This window comes from Diceros bicornis, chromosome 17 (genome assembly GCF_020826845.1).
Source record: "Diceros bicornis minor isolate mBicDic1 chromosome 17, mDicBic1.mat.cur, whole genome shotgun sequence".
NCBI lineage: Eukaryota > Metazoa > Chordata > Mammalia > Perissodactyla > Rhinocerotidae > Diceros > Diceros bicornis.
In genome coordinates, this window is record NC_080756.1 from 7,236,691 (window position 1) to 7,257,286 (window position 20,596).

At 46.7% G+C, this 20,596-nt stretch overlaps 1 protein-coding gene across 2 annotated transcripts in view; it reads left to right on the forward strand.

The window, feature by feature from the left end:
• PPM1H (protein phosphatase, Mg2+/Mn2+ dependent 1H) overlaps positions 1 to 20,596 on the forward strand; it is a 237,362-nt gene that overhangs the window by 113,663 nt on the left and 103,103 nt on the right. For both annotated transcript variants that reach the window (XM_058557737.1, XM_058557738.1), the window contains exon 4: positions 2,705 to 2,817. In XM_058557737.1, the coding sequence (XP_058413720.1) occupies positions 2,705 to 2,817 (113 nt within the window). The remainder of the gene's footprint in view (positions 1 to 2,704; positions 2,818 to 20,596) is intronic.

Here is a 20,596-nt window from a genome sequence, read left to right on the forward strand (position 1 = left end):
GAGCTAGCTGGAATGTTTCCCAAAAAATTAAAGGCAAATATGCTGTAGCAGAAAATCTTAGTGTCAAACACTCTGTCTTGATTTTTTTTTTAAGGATTAAATAATTTCACAATCAGATTTTCTTGTGATGTAAACCATGATAACTAATGCACCTCTGATGCAAAATAAACTTGTGCGAGTCCCAGAGGACTTCCTTGATGTGAACGGCTCCTTCCCGTGGACTCCGCACTACACTGTTTCTCCCCCTTTTGGGTCCCACTGATGATTTAAGTCTGTCGGGCATCATTCACACCCCGGTCCATATACAGCATGCAAGCAGTTGGGTGCTCAAGGGATTTTTAATAAAAATTGACTTTAGGTATTCAAACAAATATTGATTCTGGATGTGAAAGGATAGTTTCTGTAGCTAGAGCAGTTCTTTCCAAAATATTAAAAACTGTAGTATTGGGTGTGGACTTTATATACCAATTTATATATTAATTTGATGAAATATGTATCAAAGTATCCACTTTTTATTATTTATTTAAATGCAAAAAAAATAAATAGATAAATCCACCCACAAGTTCCTTTGTGAATAGGGTTGTTGGTTCCGTTTTAATGCATTCTTTGGAGGGTAAACAGGCGAAACTTATGAGGCCTTTGTGTTTTCTCTCGCTCTCTCTTTCACTTCCTTCTGACAGTCCTACCCGGCTGACATCCGTGCCCCTCCTCCTCTTCACCCCCTAGCCATCCCCATGTAGGTTCTGATAACCACTCCTTCTTGTCAATTGACTGCATTTTAACTGAAGCACGGGTTCATACTTAATTGTCATCCCAGTGAGCATTTATTTGCATGGTAAGCTTTTCATTCATGAATTGTGGAACTCATTTCTCATGTTAAGGCAGAGGAAAGGTGGTAGGGAGACGATTTGGAAACCCAGGCATTTTTTAACGTATTTCTTCATTTGCTCGTTTAACAGACATTTGTTCAACTACCTCTTACCTGGTCCGGTATAGGTGTTGAGGGTCAAGCAATAGCAAGAGAGGTCTCGCCTGTCAATCACGAAGCTTCCAGGCAGTGGGAAGGATCTAGTTGGCCTGCTGAGCCCCTCACAGAGGCCGTCTTATTTAATCAGCACGACGGTCCTTTACGAAAGCTAAGTTATACAGAGTTGAAGTAAACGTTAAAAACCCAGTACGGTCTTTGCAGGTGGGCCTCGTGCTTGACCCTCCTGCGGCTTTGATGCTGCTCTCCGCTCCCTCCCTCGCTGGAGTTCTCCTTCACTTGCTCTAAACTGCCCCATCCCACACACATTCCTGCCCCCTCCCGGGGGATCCTCAGCCTCCTCCCTTACCCAGTTCATTCGCAAGACGTTAGTTTCTCTTAGGTCCTGTCTTGGTACTTTTTCTCGACTGACTTTTCAACCAGTACGCTGTTGTTAACCTGTGCCCTCAGCTCAGGCTCTTCTCCTGTTCCCAGTTCCCACTGGTGATTTGCCTTACTTTCTGTTACCACCTCTGGTCCCTGGAGCAAAGTGGTTGCTGGTGAATGCTGGGTTACTGACATCTCTCCCCTTGTCTGGGAGGAGGCGGGCTGAAGCACCTGAGCCCTAATTCTGTGGGTTTCTAAGAATCACAAAAGTGCCCTGGCCCGAGGTCTGCCAACAGCACCCTCAGAATCAGCCAGGCACCATTTCCTCCTCTTCTGTAATGATTACCCACCCCCGTTCTCCCGCCCTCTGCCCCAGCAGTAGATGACTACAGGAACGTTTGGCATTATTTTAGCCGGCATTCAGTTTCTTTTCCTAACTCAACTCACGTTTTTCTAAGGTCAAAGAACCCTTGCTTCTGTCCCTGACACAGAATTACAAAGACATCTGTCTTGAGGGTGATGCATACCTGTCAGTAGAAGGGTTGCCCTATTTTTAATCTTCTTGGGGAGGTCTCATTAGGTGGCAGGTGATGACAGGCTCTGGAGGAGGAGAGCTATGTTGGAATCCAAACTCCAGCCAGGTGAACGTGGGCAGGGTCCCCTACCTCTCTGCATCTGAACAGTGGGGTTAATGATATGGTTGTGAGGATGAGATGGGATTCCCTGTGTAAAGTGCCAGTGCACTGCCTGACACAGAGGGAGTGCTCAGTGGATGTTGGCTGTTCCTCTGAACGTGGGGCACTGTGGTGAATCAGTGGCTCTGGGAAGAGAAGTCAGATCAGAGTTTGGAAGTGTCCGTCTTTGATCAGTAACACGGGGTTGACTCCTGCCTGTGTTGAATAGAGAACACAGTCCTTCAAGTCACCTCTCGTCTAGCTATAAAAGAAACTCTTTATTGGAGACTTTGGGGTTAAAAACATTGATCAGGTCCTTGCACTTCGCATCTGTATTGTATTTCCACGTGGCGGAGCAGGCAGTCCATACAAAGACTAGATTTTTCATAAGCTATGATATTTATTGAATACAATTGGTTTTATTCTTCTCATTTTTATCTGATTGTATCTGTTTGCTATCCCTTGTTTTCTGTCTCTGATCCACAGATGGCTTGCTAGGTGACAGTTTTGTGCCAGTGTCCCCTCCAGAAACGCTCATCAGGCGGTGGAAAAGCAAATACTAAAGATTTTCTTGTCTGTCTTTGAGGCACATTCGACATCTCAGGGCCGTGTTAAGGGAGCAAGGCTAAAAAAGACTTTGGGGGAGTTCCCGCACAACTGACTTTGTTTTCTTCTCCAGGACCTACAGATAGAACGAGAGAGGAGTTCCTATAACATATCTGGCGGCTGCACGGCCCTTGTTGTGGTTTGCCTTTTGGGGAAGCTGTATGTGGCCAATGCTGGGGATAGCAGGTAAGCAAGTTAGCGTCTGTCCTTACTAATTTCTAATGCCTTCTGATAACTTTAAATATCTTTAAAAATATATTAAAATGGTTGGGCTGGCCTGGTGGCATAGTGGTTAAGTTCGTGCGCTCCGCTTCAGCGGCCTGGGGTTCGTGGGTTCGGATCCTGGGCGCGGACCAACACACCGCCTATCAAACCATGCTGTGGCGGCATCCCATGTTAAGTAGAAGAAGATGGGCACGGATGTTAGCCCAGGGCCAATCTTCCTCAGCAAAAAAGAGGAGGATTGGCAGCAGATGTTAGCTCAGGGCTAGTCTTCTTCACCAAAAAAAAAAAAATACATTAAATGGGGGCCATCCCAGTGGTGTAGTGGTTAAGTTTGCGTGCTCTGCTTTGGTGGCCTGGGGTTCACGGGCTCAGATCCTGGGAGCAGACCTACACACCACTCACCAAGCCATGCTGTGGCCATGTCCCACATGCAAAGTGGAGGAGGACTGGCACAGATGTTAGCTCAGGGACAATCTTCCTCAGCAAAAAAAAAAAAAAAAAATTTAAATGATTAGAAATAAAGTAATTCTGCTTGGGATTCGATATTGTGAAAAATAAGCATCAACATCTGAATAAAAATGCACTGAAGAAGAATCACCAGGCCGTATTAGAAGGTAAAAGCATCTTCTGCTTGTCCCTAGTAGCAGCTTGTGTGTATTCCTGCGATTCATCTCAACCAGTTGTATTCAAACGTTTTTTGACTTCGGAACCTGTTTTTCAATGAAAGCTTAGCAGAAGGATAATAAATGACGATGAGGGAAGGGATTTGAATGACGTGAGTGTTTGGAGGGGACCCAGGAGGACTCTCCAGCTGTTTCCACTTCTGCTCAGTGACTTTCCACTGTCCCCTCCCAGGGGCCCAGGAGTTTCTCCTTTTATGCACATGCCCTTAAAGGCTATAGTCGCCTCTCTTCAGGTTCAGCTGAAAGAAATTTTGGTCAAGAGGTTATGGTTGACCCTTACTCTATCCAGCATTACCAGAGAATAAGATAAACTTGTGTTAATTTTATTTTAAATAACTTATACTTCCTCACAGTAGGTGAGGGGAATTTTTAAATTACAGACTTTATGAAACATATTCTAATATGTATTACACATGTGTCTGCCCCGTTAGTAACAAAATATGTTGGCTTTACAGCAGGACTTTTTGCTAAAGACTGAGTCTTTATTCTGAAAGGAAAGTTCTGGACTCTAACCACGATGTCCTCGGAGGATGAGCAATTTCCTGCGTGGGCTGCAGTCTTAGGGAACTCTCCTTCCTCTCTCCCCTCCCCCTAGGTCACATGCCTCTTCTCGGCAACGCTGCTTGCTCCAGCCCTCCTGAGGCCCGACCCCACCTCCCTCCCCTGCCCTGGCTCCAGCAGGTTGCGGCTGCTGCCCTGTAGCCTGGAGGACTGACTACCTGCAGGCAATCAAGGAGTTCACCTTAATTTTACTTCCATTTACAGCACAGGAGACTTAGGCCTGAGGGAGTCTCATTCCCCCTAGTAAAGCATCCTCCCCAGTCTTCCCACTAAAGATCCTGAAACCAAAGCAGAGGGAACTGCCACAGCAGCAGTATTTGGGGGTTGAAGACTGATGTTGTTTGAAGGTCTGTTTATTTTAAAAGTGTGTGTGGATTTTCCACTCTACTCTGTAAGAGATCTCAGTTTCAATATAAAATCTTGCCAGGTAAATGGAAGTATGTACAAGATGCTGTGTTTGTCCCATGGTTTCCCTTCCCTAGTGTCACGTCATGGTCCTGCCAGGGGACATACTCCAACTCAGATGGGTCAACGGAATGAAGGAGTGAGAGGGCACAGGCCAGGAGCATTGAGGCCCGGGAAGGAATTTACCACCCTGGGCCTGCAGGGACCAAGGAGGAAATGCTACAGCACAGCCCAGGAGAGTGGGGCCACTGATGGAGCCCCCCGGGCAGGAGCTACAGGAGGGAATGGGAAGAAACACTCTGGCTCCTTTCTTCTCCAGTCCCCCCATCTCATGCCAGGGCTTCCCATTGGATGAGCCGGGTGGGAAGCTAGGTGACAGGTAGCCCGGGGAGTACAGGTCACAGAGGTCAGCCTGCCAGGACAAGACACAGGCCAGGATGGCGTCATCGGGGTGGGGGTGGGGTGAAGGGGAGACTAACCAGCACGCCTGCTGCTCCTCCTCTCCTTCGTCACCCAGAGATGGAGCATCTTAAAAACAGGAATCCTCAACCTTCAGGGGCCTCTTAAGACACGCACTGAGGAGCCGGCCTCTGGGCCTCTTGTTCTGTTCTGGATCTTGAGCTTGTGAGGAGGCAGATGAGCAGATAAGGAGGTGATTCTTTCTGCTCTGAGACCGAGTTGATGGTTCAACTGTTTACTCCTATTCACCTTCTGTCTTCACGTCTAGTTCCGTGTCCTTTGAAGTAAGTTTGCTTTCCTAGCCCTTCCAGTGACTAAGGAGGTGACCGAGTGTCTTGCTCCCTGGGCACAGGCCCACCCCTCATCCCAGGGAAGCCCCTCTCATCAGATGACCCCTGACTCAGAAGGTAACCGAACTTCTGTGCCTGGAATACCTTCATGTTGGGTTATCCTTTTCACTGAAGCCACTCCTCCCCAAAGCCTTTTCCTCATCTTGGAGGAAAGAGCTCCAAGCTCCTCCCCAGAGCCACCTGCCCAGCCCGGGCTTCTGGTCCTACTTCCCAGAGCTCCAGTCCCCTGTCCAGGACCTGCCAGTCTCAAGTGTTCATCTTCTGTAGTCAACTTCTGAGCTTTTGGCCCCGCCCCGTTTTTTAGTGTCCATTTCTAGACCGGATCTTGATTTCCTCATCTATAAAATGATGGTATTGGACAAAATAATCTCTAAGATTTCTGACATTCTAAAGATTATCCTTTGAGGAGTGACACTTTAGAAAGTAAAGTGGTGTTAGAAAGGTTAATCTTTTGGTTATTTTATCTTTCTTAGAGTTAGTTTTTAGGATTTTAGTGTAACTGAGGTTCCCGTCTTCCTAAATGTCCATAAAAGTATAATTTTTACACATTATTCCCCAAAATTTGAAAAGCCTGACAGGCACTTTTATCCTTATTAAAACTATAAAGACCAAAAAAAAAATTATCCTATGATAAAACAGCACCTCTAAAACCTCATAAGCTTAATTACATGTAGAGTATTCTTGCCCTAGTATCCAGATATGAATTTGGGATTTGATGGCTGATTAGCTGGGTTTGCTGTTCACATGTGGGTCACATGTCCCGTAGAAACCCAGGAGCACTATGGGCTGGTATTTGTCTGCACCGTCCAGAGGATAACTTACAGGACACTTATTCATTAGTGTGCTATTTTCAGCTCTTGTGTGAACAACAGATATTTGATGTCTTATATAGGATCGTTGCCTAGTTTATATGCTAATAATATATTATAGGTTTTTGAGTTTACACAAATATTCAGCCATTCCCAAGAAACAGCAACTAAGTGAACTTTGATCAGACTTATGTAAATGTAGGTCCGTTGTCACTCGTGGACAGGTAGTCGTGAATCCGAGGGCTCAATTTAAACAAATGATTAGAGCTGACAGAGGATTCTGACAACAGGGCCCTGCTTCATTAAGGGCTCATTTTTCTTCTTGATTGCCAGATATTAGCTGTCGTTTGTTTGCTTTAAATCTTGACAGTTGTGAGAGTGAGAGCAAATCTTTGTCATAGGTCCTCTACCGCGTCATGATTCTCACTCGGGAAAAGAGAAACTTGGCGCTGGTTTGATTTGGAAGCTACTGGTGGTCAGGACTTATTTCCAAGCCACTTATGAGCTGTGAGTCATCTGACTTAACCATCAGGCGCATGCGCTCAGGGGCTGTGTTCAGGAGAAGCTGCCTGATGCTGTTTGTGGCTTCCTAGGTGATGAGTCAACAGCCACCCTCAGTGTGGAATGGTCCACAGTCATGTCAGGTGGCTGGTCCACAGCCTGGGGCAGGCTTGCCCTGTTCTCCAGCCACAGAGGCACGTGTGATAAAGACTTGATGCGGACCAGTTGCTTTATTTTTCCCAGGCAAAGGCAGCCAACACCACACCTAGGGGATCAGAAGGGACTAGAAAAGAAGCAGATGGTGGGTGGATTGTCACTTCAAGCAAAAATGAACTGGAAGCATGCAAATGTCATGCAAAGCAGTATGCAAACTATCTCCCATTGTGTTTGAGTCATCCCTCCTTAGGGCTCTGAGTGCTTCTTCAGTTTAAGAAGATGCATTGACTCCATTTTAGAAGATTATTTTATTTCTAGAGCGCTAAGGCACTGAGGAGGCAATCATTACCACTTATTTCAAACAATGTCTAAAGGTTTGGCAACTGAGACTGGGTGAACTCATTCAGATTAAAGAAAACCATTTAAGATTTGTTAAATCCATGATTCCACTCTTGCCAGATGTATAGTAACGGCAGCAATAAGACAGCTAATAAGTGCTAGGCACATGTTAAATACCGTAACGGGGAATCATATTAATTCTCTCAGCAATGTGGTGGGAAGTAGGCGTTGTTAATATCAGATACATAGACTGAGGCACAGCGAGATGACATGACCTGCCCATGGTCCCACATCTGCTAAGGAGCGAGACTGCCATCCAGCTCAAGGTGGAAGTCAGAGCGCCACGTTCGCACTCGACGCGCCGCACCCTGGGGTTTCCCATCCATGCTGCGACTCTCAGGGTTTTTTGTTTTTGTTTTTCACATGTTTAACATCTCTAAAGTCAACAGTTTCTAATTAACAGTTTTTCTTTCCTATCTGTATGTGCAATAATGACATACCTCATCATCACTGGCATCTTCAATGTCACCTAAAATGGTTTATGGGGCAGAGTTGAGTGAAGGGCTGCACTTAGAAGCTATTTTAAATGTGTGGCTGTAGTGAGGCAGATGAGCTTTGGGTGGTCGAGTTCATTCATTTATGATATAGAGAATGATATTTTCTCAAAATGAGGGCTACCACCCCCTTCCAAAGGTCCCAAAGTTTTATGAGACCGTTTTAAATTTTATGTTTTCATTTTGGTGAGAATCTATTGAAAATAACATCAGCATCTTCTGGACCTTCTGGATGACTATTTTATAAATGATTACTACCACAAATTCAGACCTCCATTTTTCTACGTTTATGATTTCTTTGGCTGCAAGTGTCTTGCGCTTGCACAATGAGTCACAGGCTCCAGGGAATAGAGTCATCTTCACGTTCTTGAAGGTCCTCCTAGGAAAAGGTTGAGAAAGTCAAATGTGTTCGTGAAGCAGCTATGTGTAACAACAGCAGACAGGCATTCCAGGAGCTGTCTTTAAAATGAACCTAGTAAGTCCAGCCAGGATGGTTTTCTTTCATTGCTCTTTCCCTCGTTTTTAATCTTCCAGAATTATCCCCATTTAAGTTAAAGCTTCCTATATTCATTCAGAGGTGAATTCCTCTGGCAAGGCTAAATTTTCTTGAGGATCGGAGGGAGGTATTAAACAAGATGCTCATTTCTTAATTCAAAACCAATTACACATCTGTGGTGTCTTCTCCCCTTTACTGGTGAGAAGATAATGAAACATTATGAAACTGCCTCCAACCCAAGGGAATGTAAAGAACTCCTCATTCCTTTTTATGTTCATAGACATGAATGGCCAGTACAGAACCTTCCTGAAACTGCCCATTGCTGATAAGTGCTTCATCTGTCCACACCCGCTGGGAGCTGCTGCTTTGAAAGTAGCCTTCCTCTGAGTTCAGAAATATATTTGATCTTCTTCCATTGACTACATCAAGTTCGCCACACCTCTCGCTTTCTTTGACAGGTATCTGAAAAATAGCAGAGAGAGAAACCGAAACCAACCACCATTCTCTACTGTGCAAGTTGAATCTCTGTTTCCACCTTTTTTCTGCGAGGCCCCCCATCTTTTTAGTATCTATTTACGTGATACCTTAGCTGTTCCCATAACCTATAGAAGGGATTAGCAGAAAGAAAATATTCCCATCAGATGATCACAGAAGCACCAAAGGCATAGAGACCACGTGATGGCTCAGACAGTCTTCACTTTTCCTGTCAAGCCACTCACTGTCGACACAGAGGGCGCCTAGAAGGCCCTTCTCTCTTTGGCCTTCCTCCCTGTCTCCTCCCTTTGGATGTTTTTCAGACCTCTCCCTAACACCCCTTGCCTTACCTCAGTGGTTCTCAAAGTGTGGTCCCCGAACCAGCATTGGTAGCAACTGGGAACTTGTTAGAAAGTAAATTCTAGGGCTCTACCCAGACCTACTAAATCAGAAGCTGGGATGGGGCCCAGCACTCTGCGTTTTCACAAGCCCTCCAGGGGATTCTGATGTGTGAAGAATCACTGCTCTAAAGTCTACCCCTGGGCATCTGAGAGAGCCAGGAAGGAGCCGGTATGCCCTCGGGGTTTAGACATTATTATAGCTGTTCCTGGCCTGAGGTGAAAGCATTAGACTCTGAAGCCATCAGGCAAGTAGCAGTCCCGCTGCAGCCCAGCACCACGAGCAGGGAGCTTTGATGGTGAGGTTACCCTAGTGCTCTCTGACGCTGCTGCCTGAGGGAGGACCCGCCTGCGTCTCTATCAGCTGGCGGCGGGTCCTTTTTGCAGCCGGATAATCTGGGACATAGGTGCTTTTCCTGGAAAAGTGGGAGTTGGGGTAAGGATTTCTTGCATGATCCAGCTCCTTATTTCAGACTCTCAGTGACTGCTGGGGAGTGCTGAAGCCCCCATCCCAGCCTATACCAGGCCAGGAGTCCCTTGTCTGAAATGGGCCAGACAGGCCCCTGTGTGGTCCTCTGCTTGTTGGGCCCCTGGGAGAGGGTGGTTCTGACTGGTTCCCCGATCCCAACCAAGTTATGCTTGTAACAACTGCCCTTTACCCCGAGCCCACCAAGGGGTCAGGCTGGGACGTCACATGGAGTGCATGGAAATGGAATATTTCACTTAGAAATGCTGTGGTCAAGATAGTGGCCTTGGGGCCGGCCCAGTGGCTTAGTGGTTAAGTTCGTGCACTCTGCTTCAGCAGCCCAGAGTTCATAGGTTTGGATCCTGGGCGTGGACCTACACACCGCTTATCAAACCATGCTGTGGTAGGCACCCCACATATAAAGTAGAGGAAGATAGGCACAGATGTTAGCCCAGGGCCAATCTTCCTCAGCCAAAATGAGGATTGGCAACAGATGTTAGCTCAGAGCCCATCTTCCTGTACAAAAATAAATAAGTAAACAAACATATTAAAAAGAAAAAAAGATAGGGACCTCATCTACCCAGGCTGCCGAGATAGGGTGAAACAGTGGGTCAGTGTCCAGAGGGAACGTTCCAGTGGAGAACCCCAAGGCTTTATCTTTTTGTGTGTGTGTGTGTGAGGAAGATCAGCCCTGAGCTAACATCCAATGCCAATCCTCCTCTTTTTTTTTGATGAGGAAGACTGGCCCTGGGCTAACATCTGTGCCCATCTTCCTCTGCTTTATATGGGATGCCGCCACAGCATGGCTTGACAAGCGGTGTGTCAGTCCAAGCCCGGGATCCAGGCCTGCGAACCCTGGGCCACTGAAGCAGAGCACGTGCACTTAACCGCTGCGCCACTGGACCAGCCCCCACAAGGCTTTAGATTTGGGCCACTCTAGCCCCACCAAGATTTTCAGGGCCTGATCGTCTAATTTGCTGATGATGTGAAACTAAGTAAGATGAACTAGCAAGATTCAAAAAGACCTTCAGTGCCTGAGAAGGTGGCTAAACCTGACCAGGTGAAGCTTAACCATAGTGAAGGTCAAGTGTAATACCTGTTGAAAAGGGGAAGAAAAAAAAAAACTAGCAAGATGGAGAGAGATGAAGATTATCAATGGCTCACATTTTTTTAAAAAATGTATTTAAGTGGACAGTCAATCCACTCTGGTCAGTAGTGTGATGTAGACACCAGAACCTGATGTAATCATGGGCTGCCGCATCTGACGTATAAGGCAAATAATAGCTGGTGGTTTTTGTTGGCTTACTTTGTCTCGAGCACTGTTTTTAGTTTCCAGAGCTTTACATGAATAACCTAATTAATGCTCACACCAGCCCTTTTGGGGAAGTACTATTATTATTATTTTTTTTGTGTGTGTGAGGAAGATCAGCACTGAGCTAACATCTATGCTAATCCTCCTCTTATTTGCTGAGGAAGACCGGCTCTGAGCTAAATCTATTGCCAGTCCTCCTCCTTTTTTTTTCCCCCAAAGCCCCAGTACGCAAAGCCCCAGTATGCAAAGCCCCAGTAGATAGTTGTATGTCATAGTTGCACATCCTTCTAGTTGCTGTATGTGGGATGCGGCCTCAGCATGGCCGGAGAAGCAGCGTGTCAGTGCGTGCCCGGGATCCGAACCCGGGCCACCGGCAGCAGAGCGCGTGCACCCAACCACTAAGCCACAGGGCCAGCCCAAGAAATACTATTATTAATCTCATTTAACACATGCAGTCCCTCTCTAGGTGACACAATTAACATGTGCATGAATGAACAGAAACCTTCCAAAGAGAGACTAGAGTGGTGATGAGGATTGGAACCATGTTTAAAGGGATGATCTAGAGTTTCAGCCATGTGAGAAGATAACTTGTGTTGATATGAAAGAGATCTTTAGGTACTTGTCATATTTGAGGGAGAGTGGTAAGGCTTGCTCTCCGTGAGTCTGGGACAGAGGTGACAGTCACAGGAGGACAGGGTGGTGGTTAAGAGCGGGGACTCAGACTGCCTGGGTTGCATCTCGGCTCTGCCACTTTTAGTTGTAGGTAACCTGGGCCAGTCTCATGTTTTCAGTCCCTCGGTTTGTCATCTGCAAATGGAGATGACAAAAGCACCCACCTCCCAGGCAAGGATTAGATGAGCAGATGTGTGGAAGGGTCTTAGCACAGGGCCAGGGCCATGGTGACTGCTCAGTAACAGTTCACTGCTGTTGCTGTCATCGTCCTCATCCTCAGTAAAAGCTGTCCAGAGATGCAGTGGGCTGCCGTGAAAACGAGTGGGCTGTCTGTTCGGGAAAATATTTGTGCATCAGCTGTACACCACCTAGCAAGAATTTTGTACCAAGTAATCTGATTTTTTAAGATCCCATTAAGTACCATTTCTAGGACTTTAGGAGGTCTTAAAAATATTGTGACTGTTTTCATTTTCCCTTCCTTCTCCTAAGAGTTTAATGATCTCACAATTTGTATAAGGAAAGGTACAGAAGTTTCCTGCTATATGATGGTGTATCAGGTGGGCTAAGTGTGGAAACTACAGACCCCCAGATTCACTGGCCTAGAGAAGCAGTGGCTTTGTCTCGTGCAGGCATTCAGGCACCTGGGATGAAGGAGGCTCTGTCGTCTTTAACCCTTGGCTTCCAAGGTCTCTGGGGGCGGGGATAAGAACATGGAGGGGACACTCAAGGCAGGTTTTTATGGCCAGACCTAGAAGAGGCACACATCACATCTGCATGCTTTCCATTGGCTAGAATTCAGGTGCGTGGCCGTCTTGAGAAACAAGGAAGACTGCTGGAAAATGGAAGAGTCTACGGTGTGTCTCCAGGCCCCAGGGGATTTATTTTGATGAACATTTGGCAGTTTCCGCCACCACTGGGCATTGAGAAGGGAAGCCATGTTAGGTTCAGTGAGTGATGGTGTCTTTATTTATTGTTGTTACATTTTTTCCCATTGAGCTGATGAAGCTACAACTTGGATGCCATTGTCTTGTTTTAAAGCCCAAACACCAGTTCCCTCTTTTGTTACTTTAATTTTTTCACTGCTGGTTTTAGAAGAGATGCAGTGAGTTCAGCTTAGGATGTCAAAGACAGTGAAGAAATAGCTGTCTCCCTCTGGTCCACGTGCATCTTGGAGAAGAACACATTTGGATGATGAAAAAGCTACAGTAAACAGCATCCCAGATATATGTCTTTAGAAAAGCCGTCACAGAAAGCGAGACTCACTTCATGCTAAAGGAGAGAGATTATATTAACAGGAAGGGTATGACTGTACTGATGGTTTATGATTTTATCGGTTTTATTAAAACTTATGTTAGTTTTATTAACACTGATGTTTTAATCTCAATTTCTGTTCTTTGAGATCATTTTTAAATTGTCATGGTTACGTTGTAGAGATTTTTAAATGACGTATCAGTTGAGTTTAATAGTTCAGCCTCTTACCTACCCTTAAGCTGCAGTTCTTCAGTATATTTTTTATTTGAGCAGGTTTCTCCTTGATGTCATCCTTAATAGAGTCAAAGTAACTACTATAGACAGCTCATTAATAAATATGTCTCAATCCATCTTAAGTTTATTTATGTTAAACTTGTACGATTCATCGTGCGTTTATTATCCATCAGAGCCTGAAGGTGACGAGAAGATATAAGCTGACTGAAATGCCCTGGGAGGAACAGGATTCAATAAGTATCTGGATGCCAGCCCTGAGCCAGGCACATGCTGGGGAAACACAGGGAATAGAGCAGACGAGGTCTCTGTCTTCATGGCTCTTAACGGTTGGCTGGGGAGACAGGCAGTCCAGCATCTGTTTACGATGCAGTGTGATAGGCCAGTGCGGTGTTTCGGGAGACAGGTAAGCACTGGGCTTTAACGCGTGCAGGCTGCCTTGGCATAAAGGGGAAACTCTGGCACGTGTGTAATTGTTCTTGGGCTTCAGGAATAACAGTGATGGTACGCTGCATCAACAAGATGGCTTTGCAGGTCAAAATCCCTTGTGGCAGAGTTCTGTGGCTGATCCCTTTGCTTTCTGATTCCACTGTTGTGGTTGTGACTACCTCTGGAAAGCTTGGTTGGCTCTTGGGGTCATTTTGTGGAACTGTATTTTTGGTGGGACCATACTTGTTGTGAGCTGTGAGCCTCAGTGAACCATCCTCCACAGGAGATGGTCTGTGAAGGTCTTTCTTGTTTCATGACAGGGTGTTGATATTCACCGAGCAGTCCTTGTTGGTGTGCATGTATGGTTATCAGGAGGTTAGTTTGTTCTGGAGATTTTAACTGGACAACGTAGGCATTTAACCCTCAACTTTGCCCTGACTTGTATGAGTAGGTCCACAAACTCCCCAGGACCAAAGGTGGTTGAGCTGTTAGTGGCAGGAAGGGAGGTGTCAGCCCCTGGAAGTGAGCCGGTGTGGTGGGCGATATCACCTAGTGAAACGGGGTGAGCCTTGGGTGCTGGAGTTCAGAAAGCTAGCCTTCACCCCTACAGAACACGCCTCGCCTTCCCGTGTGTGGAAGGGGCTGGTTCCCACGCTTCAGATCGGCACGCGGGTTAGAGGGACTGTGTGTGGGGCACATGGAAAGAGTGTGGCGTGTGGTTCATTCCTTCACCGAACATGTGTTGAGTCCCTGCCTCATGGGGGGCACTGTCATAGGCACCAGGAACATAGCCACGAACAAAACCCCCTGTCCTTGTGGAGCTTACAGACTAGTCGGCAAAACGGATGATAGGGTGAATAAGCGACACGTTGAGTACGCTAGGTGGGATGACTGGTAGAGAGAACAGTAGCACAAGGGAGGGGCTCAGAGTCACGGGTGGGTTGCAGTTTCAGATGGGGAACCAAAGAAGGCATCCCTGAGGAGGCAGCGTTTGAGTCAAGGTCTGGATGTGGTAAGGCAGATCTCTTGGGGGAGCAGGTGCTGGCAGATGACATAGCAAAGCCTTGAGCCCGGGAGGTGCCTTTTGTAGTTGAGGACCAGAGAGGAACGGACAGAGTAAAGAGCACAGTAGGGGTGAGGCCAGGGGGTGCAGGCAGGGCTCAGGCACTCTCAGTAGCAGCCGGTGCTCCTGTGGCGACGGCCAGGGCCTCGAGGAGGTCTTTGTGCGAGCCTTTCTCTCTTGCTCGACTCGTCGAATAAGAGTGATCTCCCCAGCTCTGGTTTCAAAGCCTTCATTCCATCTTGCACACTAAACCCTAAGTCAGTCTGTAAATTTATAAACAGTTAGATCTTCACAAGGCCTTAAAGACCATCTTATAGAGTGGTTTACACACCTTTTTTTATTTTTATTTTTTATTATTGAGGTCATATTGGCTTATAATATTGTGTAAATTTCAGGTGTACATTATTATATTTCAGATTCTGTATAAACTGCATTTTGTTCACCACCAATAGTCTAGTTGTTATCCCTCGCCATACATGTGTACCCCTTTACTCCTTTCACACTCTCCCTCTCTTCTCTTCTGGTAACCACTAATCTGTTCTCCTTATCTATGTGTTTGTTTATCTTCTACATATGAGTGAAATCATACAGTGTTTGTCTTTCTGTCTGACTTATTGTGCTTAGCATAATGCCCTCAAGGTCCATCCATGTTGTCGCAAATGGCATGATTTTGTCTTTTTTATGGCTGAGTAGTATTCCATCGTGTGTGTGTGTGTGTGTGTGTGTGTGTGTGTGTACACACATTTTCTTTATCCATTCATCCGTTGATGGGCAATTGGGTTGCTTCCAAGTCTTGGCTCTTGTGAATAACGCTGTGATGAACATAGGGGTGCATAAATCTTTTTGGATTATTGATTTCATGCTCTTTGGATAAATACCCAGTAGTGGGATAGCTGGATCATATGGTATTTCTATTTTTAATTTTTTGAGGAATCTCCATACTGTTTTCCATAGTGGCTGCACCAGTCAGCATTCCCACCAGCAGTGAATGAGGGTTCCCTTTTCTCCACATCCTCTCCAACATTTGTTGTTTTTTGTCTTGGTGATTATAGCCATTCTAACAGGTGTAAGGTGATATCTCATTGTAGTTTTGATTTGCGTTTCCCTAGTAATTAGTGATGAAGAACATCTTTTCATGTACACACCTTTTTTTAAAGCAATGGAGCCATTGTTTGTCTGTTTCCTGGTAGAATACTATACAATTTCCCAATATATAAAAACAGATGAAGGTGAGAGCTGTTCCCACTGACGGCTGGAACCAGGGTGAGGGCTCACACCAGCTCCCTTTTCTCAAGGTGGCACCCAGGGCTGTTCTGTGGGACCGTAAAGCCACGTGAACGTGACCTGAAGCCCCGTGACCTGCTCCAGAGACGCCAAATTTGCTTGCGCATCAGAATCACCTGGGTGACTTTCCTTTTCTTATTCGCTATTCTTTCAACATTTTATTATGAAAATTTTAAAACACACAGAAAAGTTCAGTGACTCACAGTGCACTCCCATATACTTACCACTTAAATTCTGCAATTACCGTAATATTTTAATTGTATATCTGTCCATCTACCCGTCTCTCTATGGATCCAGTGCAGACATCTGTGTACCTACCTGGGAGATTTTTAAAAAAAAATAAAAATGGTCAGGCCTCTATTCTCAGGCTGACTGAATCAGAATCATTGACGGTGGGGCTGGAAGTCTATTTTAAAAGCACTCCAGGCGACTCTGGTGTGACCACTCTGGGAACCGCTGGTCTAGTCCAAATCCCCTTTTTTGCTGATAAGGAAGATGAGGCCCAGAGAAGTCGCCTTTCCCAAGCTCCCGCTGGTCACCAGTGGCAGGGCCAGAACTAGAACCCAGGTCATCACCTGCTTTTGTGGAGCCCACCCTCTTCCTTTTCTAAGAGTTGCTTGGTGTCTGCTCAGCTCCATTGACTCTCTCTAGGATCAGATAATACTCGTCCCTCCTGTTCCTATCCATCAATGGTTTGCTGAGCCACTACCTATCTTCAGGAGTTGTGAGGAATACTTCATTTCTCCTTGGTTGAATTTTTCAAACGTTACTGAGATAAGAGAGCTTGCGTGTAGACCCTGAAGCACAGAAATGAAGGTTTCCAGAGTGTGGATGTCTGACGTCGCCCCCTAGTTCCTCAAGGAGACAGGAGCAGGAAGAGCACTGGGCTGGGAGTCCAGAGACGGGGAGATAGACTCCAACCCCGTCCCAAATGTGAAATGGTCGTGAATTCACGTCACTCTCTGAGCCTCAGGCCCCTACTTTGAAAACAAGCCGAGTTCACAGGATCCTGCCAAAGATCTCAAAGACGTCGTCCAGCTCTGAAATTCAGTGACCACTAAGTAACGTCCTGCCAGAGGCTGACCTGGCCAGCTCCGCTCCCTGCGCTCCTGAGGCCCTGGTCCATTTTCTTGCCTTGTCTTCTTGGCTTAGGTGCCAGAAGACAGAAAAGATGCCCCAAACCTCGAGCCCAGAGCAGCTTTTCAGCTGCCATCTCGGCCAGCTCTGTTGGGACCAGGTCCCCTGAGAACTGCACTGCAGGGCTTCCCCAGGTCTGAGCCTCCTGGGGAGCCCCAACTCAGGCTCCTGGCGCTCCTCTCGGTCGCTTCTGGACTGTGCAGCCTGACGGGCGCTTCCTCGGGCCCTCAGAGGCCTGGCCCACCGCTCTCGCACCGTGCCTCACCTGGATAGCAAGGGTGAGCGTTTCTCACAGCTCAGCCGGTCTCTTCATCTGCCCCAGCAGCTCACAGGTCCGTGGTTGCCCCTGGGCAGTGGGCACCACCTTTCCCTTAGTATTGCTCCGTGCCCTCCAAACGAGAAGCAGCCTCTTCGATCCCTTCGTTTTAAATACTACCCACTTGCGGTGCCATCTGCTACTACTGTTACCAGTACCACTCTATTACCATTACCACTACTACTAGTAGTACTACCACTAGCACTACTACCACTACCACTGTTCCTGCCACTGCCGCCTGCCTCTTGGTTGGCCGGGCCAGTTTCCTGTTTCTTACACCCCCACCCCCACCCAGCCCTCCAGGTCCCCTCTGACTCATCCCTCTGCTGCCTTCCCGAGGGGAAGTGGGGGTTTCAGTGCATGCAGATCTGGAGGAGCAGCTGGCAGCACTTCCTCCTGAGGGGGGAGGCGGGTTCCCCTCGGGTCAGGGCTCCCCGTGGTTTAGATTCGAGTCCTGACTCGGGTCAGCCCAGTACCTCAGACTGGCGGCACTGCTGTTTGACTCAGTCATCGAAGATTTATGTGGGTTATGCAGAAAAAAAGGTAATCCGAAATAAAAAATTAGATATAAATCTAAAACACAATTTTCAGGGCGTGGCTGGGGGAGACCCACAGCTAACGTGCACGTGTAGCCATCTGGGTGGGGGACGAGTCAGGACACAGAGCGGGTAGCGGTTATGCGCATGCGCTAAGAACCCACGGGAGGGCTGAGCGTGAATTCGAGCCTACACCCTACGGTGGCTTTGGGCGATGGACAGGAAGTCTCTAAGACGCTCTGTGATCTCATCTACTTGACACCACCTCCTCCGTGGTGTGTTACGTTAAGTGAGAGAGTGCATATGAGGCATTTATCTTTGTGCCTGTGCATAGTAAGCACTCAGCACGTGTCAGCTGCTGTCTGTATGAAAACAGAGTCAGAAATGCTAGGTATTGGTGAAAAGTAAAGGGTTTGGAGCCAGATGGCCTGGGTTTGAATTCCAGCTCCATCACGTACTGTGTGACCTTGAGCAAGTTACTTAACCATTCTGTGTGCCAGTTACCTCATTGGTAAAGTAGGTATTGTAACAGTCCCTACTCACAGAGTCGTTGTGAGGATTAGATGACTTAATTCAATTCAGAAAATATTTGCATGCCCACTGGGTGCCAGGCATTGTTCCGGGAGCTAGAGACGGTTAATAGTGGAGTCAAAACCCCTGTCCCCGTGGAGCTTGCATTGTAGTGGGGGAGACTGGTAATCCATAAAATAAAGAAGTGAAACATACAGTGCATGTGAAAACATTAAACATTACGTGCTGATCGAATGCTTTTGAAGTGTTTAGACAAGTGCCCGTCTGCCATAGGGAAAGCACTTAATAAATGTTAGCTGTTAATATTGATTATCAATATATTATTATTACTACTATTGCTACTAATACTATAAATAGTTTGCCAATTTAACATATCTCAATTTATAATAAAAATGTGATGCAAGGTAAAATAAATTTTGCATTCTAGTAGAAATGACTTGAATATGAAGGAGCTCCATTGATTTTCGGGCCGATGTGGAAGTGTGTGTGATGAACTTCTCAGCATTCCTGAGCTGTTTTAGGGCTCCAGTGTGGAGGCCAAGTCAGCCAAAACTACCACCAAATATTAGCTCTGGACTCTAGAAGTGTGTTCTTCCCAGATTGGCTCTGACAACATGCTGAATTCAGGTCAGCACACTCTATAAGACCGGAGGGGGCTTGGGGGGGCACTCCATATAGTTTATACTTTAGGTGTTTTGGGGACATGCTAGGCAGCCTCTAATATTCTTTTCAGCTCTCAAGTTTTGTGACTTTTTTTCTACCTAGTGTTTGGCAAGCAATGGTTGTCTCTAAGTAACACAGAAAAAGTCCTTTTTCAGCAAAGCCCTTCAAAAAGCCTCCAGGCTCTCGGGCATTTGACAAACAAACATGGTTTGTTTTTTTTCTTGCAAGACTTCTTCGCTGTGAAGTCAAGGTCATGCTCTCCAGGGAGCTCAGCAGCACAAAAAGCCCTCAATTGCCTGCTCGGCCTTCCAGCTCTGGGACCCTCGCTTTCCTCTCCAGCGGCATCCCAGCGATAGAGAGGCTTTTCTGAGGCTGCAGAGGGGGACCTCATTCCTGCCGTGGGCACCAGGCCTGCCTGCAGATGTGGGATTCCTGCAGCTGATTTTCACGCTCGTTCATCTCTCCGCTTGCTCCCCCTCCCTCCTGCCCCCTGTTTTTCTGTGTCAAGGTTTATGTCTAGTTTTTTTCTTTCCCTCTCTTAGTTGTGTTCTTTGTGAATCTGAGCTGGCAGGTCATAGCCATAATCGTCACCAGTATTTCAAGGACATATGTCTTCCCAATGGGCTGCTCCAGTTCTCAGTGTTCACAGGTCATCTGAAAAATGGCTCGACTGCACTGTGCTCTCTTTTCAGACCCTTCATTTAAATGAAGTCTTATAGCAAAGGCCCCTATATAAAACAGATAAGAGCACTCGTGGCAGGGCAGGTTACATAGTGGTTAACAGCATAGATTCTGCAGACAGCCTAGCTGGGTTCTGGTCCTGCTCTGCCACTTATTACAGCGCCGTGTGACCTTGAACAAAGTACCCAACCTCTCAGTGCCTTAGTTCCCTTATCAGTGAAATGGTAAGGGAACTAACCATTGGGTAAAGTACCCAACCTTTTCTTATCTAGAACAAGGTTGGTAGAAGGATCATTAAGTGTGTAAAATGCTAATTAAGCATAGGTCCTGGCATGTAGGAAATGCTCAAGAAATGTTTGTTTTTGTTACAATAGTGATAATAGTAATAATTGTTATTAACATTGTTACTGTCCCCCATCAACAGTCCCTTGGGGTTTTCCACAGAGTTGTTAAAACCCACTCTACAGCACCATGTTTTCAACACCATGCTTTTCACATAGTGTGTTTGCCTCTAGAAGGCATTGAATAAATGTCAAATGAAGACCCCACAAACCAACCTTCATGCTGTGTTCTAGAAGGGATACGTAATGATTTAGCTCATGAGCAGTTTCTCAAACAGGCTGAGTTTGTTCAGGCCGCAGTCTGGTTTTGCTGGTGACCGGGCAGCTGTCCCCTCTTGCCCTCTGCCTGGGGACCGGGTGTGTCTCACAGGATGCTGCATCGGGCTGCCTCTATGTGTCACGGCCATCATGGTTCTGTCGCTTCAAGGGCTGCAGTGATGTTCCATATGGGAACCTTTCCTGAACCTGGGCTCTGCAGACAGCCTCCTTATCCCCAAATAGCGTGGGTCTGAAGGCCAGTTACCTCAGACCCTTCAGTCGGAGCCTTCTGGGGTGACGATGCCACATGAGGAATTGCTGGACGCTGCCCTTCTGCGGGGCTGCTGTGCTCTCTGTAGCAGATACATAATTACGTTATGCCAA